The sequence below is a fragment of the Pteropus vampyrus genome, unplaced genomic scaffold (assembly GCF_000151845.1).
Source record: "Pteropus vampyrus isolate Shadow unplaced genomic scaffold, Pvam_2.0 Scaffold501, whole genome shotgun sequence".
In the NCBI taxonomy this organism is placed as follows: Eukaryota; Metazoa; Chordata; class Mammalia; order Chiroptera; family Pteropodidae; genus Pteropus; species Pteropus vampyrus.
In genome coordinates this window covers 171003-176666 of record NW_011889282.1, presented here as the reverse complement: position 1 = coordinate 176666, position 5664 = coordinate 171003, and the positions used below count along the sequence as shown (strand labels likewise).

Here is a 5664-nt window from a genome sequence, read left to right as displayed (position 1 = left end):
GCACAAAATCACCGATACAGCGTGGATTGAACCTTGAAGCGATAGCTCTGCCGAAGCGTGAGAAACAAGTTTGGAATGACCCGGTTCCCCACGCGCAGCTGCTGTGCTCGCCCAGCCGCTGGGAGTCTCACCCGCTTCGTGTGCACGTGGCTGTCTACAAACACGGAAAGACGGTCCAGCTCACCACTTACTAAAACGCCTCCAAGTAAAAGTCTTCCAAGATATATTTTTTTTTCTTAACAAGACAAACGGATACATTTATCTAGAAGTCTGGAGGGAAACCCTTGAGGCGAGGTTGGGGGGCGGTCAGGATCTGGGAGAAACCACTGGCCCATGAGGCAGAGGGACTGGAGGGAGGGACAGAAGGTGCGAGCATTGGGATTTTTCATGAACGCAGAAACACTGGCCGCTGTTCAGATGGAGAATGTGCCAAACTAGAAGAAACTGTTCAGGAGCTAATGACAAGTTTCCACTGACGAGACCAAAGGAGAGGTTCCTTGTGAGCGTAAGACACACTTCCCCACAGCAGGAGGGACCGCTGTGTCCCCCGGCTCAGCTCTTGGCCAGGAGACACACGTGCTCTCGCCCCAAGCCTCAGCGCGGGTGCCCACCGAGGCCGTTAGCTTTATGGCAACCAGAGAGGCTGCCCACTTCCGCAGCCCTCGTGGCCGGGCCGCGAGAAGACAAGCAGCGGATGTGGGGGAGACCTTACTCTGGGCAGAGGGAGCCCAACCTGGCAACCGCTTCGTGACACCCCTGCTTCCACCCCAAACGAAAGCCAAGCCTCAGCCGCCCTGACAGCAGCGTTCACAGACGTCCGTGTGGACATCCGCATGGCTGCGAAATCTGCACACGGAGAATCCGTGAAGGAGGTGGAAACCAGGTAAATCAGCTCCGTGAGGGGAGATTTTTTTCTCTGATCAAAGAGATTACTGGCCAGTTTTACAGAGGTAAAGTGGCTGCGATGTTCCAGGGACCTACGTTAGATGGCAAGTTTGGCAACATTTCGTTTGTTGAATTCAGACAGTTATCACTGTGTGCAATCAGGACCACAACCTTAGTGCAATAGTCGATTTATTTTTTTACAGTAGTTTTGGTTGCCATACAAGAGATCTAAGGATTTGGAGGAAGTGCAAATTACAGGAGCTTGTTTTTTTTTGTTTTTGTCGTTTTTAATAAAGTCTAAAAAGAAGAAAAGCACAAAAGTAACAGTAACATAGATAATGCGAACACGTTACACAAACTATAGTGTGAAACATTTGTTTCTAAAAAAAAAACTCAATGGGAAAAAAATCAATATTTGTGGCCCACACAAAAAAAAGTCCTTGCCAGATCATCTGGGTAATGCTTGCTTGCTCAATAACTCAGGAAAGGAAAAAAAAAATCACCATTTTATTAACTAAAGTACCACAAATAATTCACTTCGTGATATGTAAAGTTCGGCAAATCAACAGTCACATCGAGTCATTTTTATATTATCTGAATTAACTTAAAATGTGCACAGACACCCTGGAGAAGGTATCTTGGCAGGTGTACATAATTTACATCTTGAGAGATTTTGGTTTCGTTTACACAATGTTACAGAAACTAGGCATGTAAATGCAATTTATTTAAATTACAGTATATAACAAAAGTTGATCTTAAAACCTGGAATAGTATTAACATGATCTTTATGTGAGCGGTTTAGGGTTTGCTCCACCACTAAAGAGAGTCCTGGAATAGGGCCTGGTCCTAATGGGTCCCGAGGGACGGACAGTGGGCAATGATTTGAATGAGGGACTATTGCTTTCTGTAGCAAACTCATCAAAGGGAGCGAGAGACTGGTTCATCTTGGCAATGTGTGTTTATTTCACTGGTCGGTGCAGGTTCTGACGGGTTCTGTTACTTTGCTAGAATGAGACAGTGGAAAAATAAAGGATTTCATCAGCTCTTTCGTCTTGCAGTCTGTTTGCTTCTGGTGAGTTGCACGTGGCCTTGAAGTCTCAGACAGTGACTAGCCAGCTCTCCCCGACTGGCTACCAGAGTGCAGCAAACTTACAGCCACCCACTTGCGAGTGGTCACAGCCTGCCCGTGGTTTCTTTTACTCCCCTCCTACCTGGTGTCCTGCCTGGCACTGAGCGCAGACACCATGATACCAACACGAGGCAAAGGGAGAACGAGCTGCGGCGAAGTAGACGGACAGGGTCTGCAGAGTTACCCAAATGGAAGACAGAAACCACCGCTCCTGCGTTTTCTGAGCCGTCGGGCAGCCTCAGCAGGCTCCCTGTGCTGCCTCGGCTTGAACTTTCTCTCGCGTGAAAGTCATTCATTCGTCTCTCGATGGAAAAATGGAAAGTGCACAGAGGTACAGCGCCTTAATATTCAGTTGATTTCAAGTTGGATCGGGTCAAAGATAAAGATGGACCCGCAAAAGGTTTTGGAACAGAGGAAGGTCCAAAACTTGGTTTCCAATTCAGGGGCCTGTGGCTAGAAGGTGTGTGCGTGTGTGCGTGTGTGCGTGTGTGCGCGTGCGCGCGTGCGTGTGTGTTTTTTGAGAAACTGCTGCATTGAGAGTTATAACCACTTTTGAAGAAATAACTGTCCTTCAATGATGAAGTTCTAGCAAAGATAGAAAATATAACACAGCTCTGCTGGTTCAGACGCATCCAGATAAGGTGGATTTAAAAAGGTCATACTTTCATAATATTCCACAGAAATAGTATTATTAAATCACAAAAGTTGTTTTTCTTTAACTTTCCAGCACTGAAGTGGCACGAAGGCTGCCTAGTAGACCAGCCACTTTTTTTCCCCTTAAAATATTGTGCTTATAAACTATCTGTACAACTATTTAAACTTGCAGTAAAGAAAGATTTTAAATCGCTAAATTTTACGTGTTCATTCTAGAGCCGTTCCAGACCTAATCAGACACTCGATTGTGAGCATAAAGGAAAACAAAAAAGAAAAAAACCATGTTTTTATAATTAGAGATGGGCTAGGCTAGTTCTGAAATCATAACAAAAGCTCAAACCTGACATTCGCTTTCCTTCCAGGTGCGAGAACGTGCTGGAAGCCTGACTGGATGTGTCACGGCCTGAGTGCAGCTGGCGACCTCCCTTGGAAATTAGAGGTATTCTCACGGGTGGGGGACTCCAGGGACAAGAATGGGGCCCGGCTCAAGAACGCCAGGCCGGAGAGGCGAGACCGGCAGGCCAGGTGGCCGCCCCGCCGTCTTCCCAACTAACCGCTTCGCCCTCAGCCTGCAGCCCACCTTCCGTCGTCAAGCCCGGGTCCTGCCGTTCCCGCTGGTTCTCCCAAACCCCCGCTGACCGCTAAGACAAGCCGGGGGGGCTCCTGGACACTCAGAGAGAAAGGGGAAGACCCCTGAAGTCCCATCTTCCTGGCCTCAGAGAGCAAAAGGCCGTCTCAGCAGCGAGGCTGACTCACCCTTATCTGGGCTCGGGATGGAGGTCTCTGCACCCCACCCAGCTCCCGGCGACAGACCAGCGCCCCCCAGCAGCAGCAGCAGCACATGTCCACCACCGCCCTGTGTCCTGTCCGTGTCGAAGTAGACGCTCACCTGCTTTGATCTCTGCAGAAGTCGACACCCTTTCAGTGAAAACAAAAACCTGCCAGGTGGTGGGCCCTGCCGCAGCCCCGGCCCCGGCCCCGGCCCCGGCCCCGCACGCCTGCAGACCCCGCGGCCACGTCGCCCCTCCTCCTCGGAATCGTGACTTTGTGCTTTGACTAACTCCACGTGACATCTGTTTGGCCACTTTGGAATTTCGCTAACAGATTTGCAGAAATAAAGAAAGCTGAGCAAAGCTGGGCACGATCCCGTTCAGACTCCCACCGCCGCCGACACCCTCCGGCCTAAGGGCCAGGGACCGCGCCGCAGGAGGCGGTGGGGAGAGGCTCTGCGGAAAGAGCTCCTGTACCTTCCGGGCCCGAGAGGGGGCGCCGGACAAACATGTCTGGGGCGTCTCGCCGCAAGCCAAGGGCAGGAAAGAAAGGTGTGAGTGAGCGTCGGGAGGCGTCCGAGGGGGTGCGGGGCCCGGGTGCGAGCTGCCGGCAGCGGCGAGGGAGGCCTCAGGAGGTATCTGGAGTACAGGGGTGTCTGCCCGCGGGAGCCAGACCCCGCGCCACACCGGCGGGCGCCTCTTGGACCCGGCAAAGTGAGGTCACCTGCATGCTGCGAGGCAAGCGTGAATCTTTCCCAGTTAGAAAAACTCCCTCCCCTTGTCCTGTTGGACAGAAACAGCCCAGAAACGACACAGAGAGCTGGGGAGTTTCAAGGCCTCTGCTGAGCCGTGGGCGCACCCGGCGTTCCTCGGAGCGCCAGGGGACGCGCCCACGCCGCGGGCTTGGTGCTCGCAGACCTCGCTTGGCCATCCAGACACTTCAGTGCAAGCCCATCTCTACTTATAACAAGGGGTCTGTAAGGCCGAGGGCAGCCACCCTTATCTGTCCAGCAGCTGTTTCAGAGCCCTTTCTATGTTCATCCTGTGTCCGACTCGAGTCACCCCGAGATCTATGAGGTCCTCCTTCTGAAGGTTTGGTAAGTGGCTGCCGTCGATCTCGTTGTCCATGAAGGTCTCTTTATGCTCACCCAAGTTCAGGCTCTCCAGCCAGTCTGCCACGTCGGGCTTGGTCCACAGGTGGACAGGTTTAGCTGTGAAAGGCTTGGTGGAGCCTGGCTGCTGCAGGATCGAGGGTGACGGCGACCTGCTGCGTCCCGCCGGGCTCAGGCCGAACAGGTCCCCGGAGGGGGGCTGGCTCGGAAGGCCAAAGACGTCGGAGAGGGCGGGGGAAGGGGCGGCGGCGGGGGCGGGGGGCAGCATCTCCTTGCTCATCTCTGTTGGCGAGACCACAGGGCTGGGGGCACGTCGTGGCCCTGAGGTCCTGCTTTCATAGTCTGGGGGCCGGCTCTGCAGGGTGATGGGCTGGGCGGTCCCGGGGCGAACAGTGAAGGTGACCGTTGTGCTCCTTGTACCTGAGATGGTGCTCACGACCTCTGGGCTTCTGAAACAGCAACGAGAGAGAAAACGGTCAAGCCAGGCCCCGGGGCACGTCGGCAGGATGTAGATGGCCAAGGGAGAGGCGGCAGACACCCACACCACACGAGAGCGTCTGGTGGCAGGTGCGCTGGCAGCGAGCACGTGGTCGGCCATGCCAGGATCGGGCAGGGAGACAGCAGCGGGGGGCAGAATGTGAGGGGACACCAGACCACACAGGCAGCCCGCCCACCCGCCCCCGGGCTGGGGCGCTGGCGACCGCCTGCGCTGGGCGAGTGTGAGGGGCAGCGAGGTGGCCAGCGAGCACGTGAGGGCTCACTCAAAGACACGAAGACAGGCTCCCCAGTGGGACGTGTCTGGTGACATCACCAGCACTGCTGGAGGAAGTGAGCCCTGGAGAGACCTCCCTCTGAGCTTTTGGCTGAAAAGGACGAGAGCGGAGAAGGGCCCGTTTCAGTGGGCGGAAGTGCCACAGCCGCGTGGGGCAGCCGGTTTGGAGAAATACAAGTCGAGGACGAGGGGTGACGTGCCCAAGTTCGGGCGGTGTCAGGAGGGCCAGCCCCTCGGTGGCACGGTCCGGTGCCGGCTGCGGAGTGAACTGGGTGCAGTCACAGACCCGAGTGCCCCAAATGCGGTGTGACAGGCTCACGAGTAGGTGCACGGTCTGGACCC

The 5664-nt window shown here is 54.5% G+C and overlaps 1 protein-coding gene across 2 annotated transcripts in view; it reads right to left on the bottom strand.

Annotated features, from left to right (window-relative positions):
- Positions 1-1057: 1057 nt before the first annotated feature.
- SHANK2 (SH3 and multiple ankyrin repeat domains 2) overlaps positions 1058-5664 on the bottom strand; it is a 149605-nt gene continuing 144998 nt past the window's right edge. For both annotated transcript variants that reach the window (XM_011382991.2, XM_023524849.1), the window contains one exon: positions 1058-4999. In XM_011382991.2, coding sequence (XP_011381293.1) covers positions 4438-4999 — 562 coding nt within the window. In that variant the 3' untranslated portion in view covers positions 1058-4437. The remainder of the gene's footprint in view (positions 5000-5664) is intronic.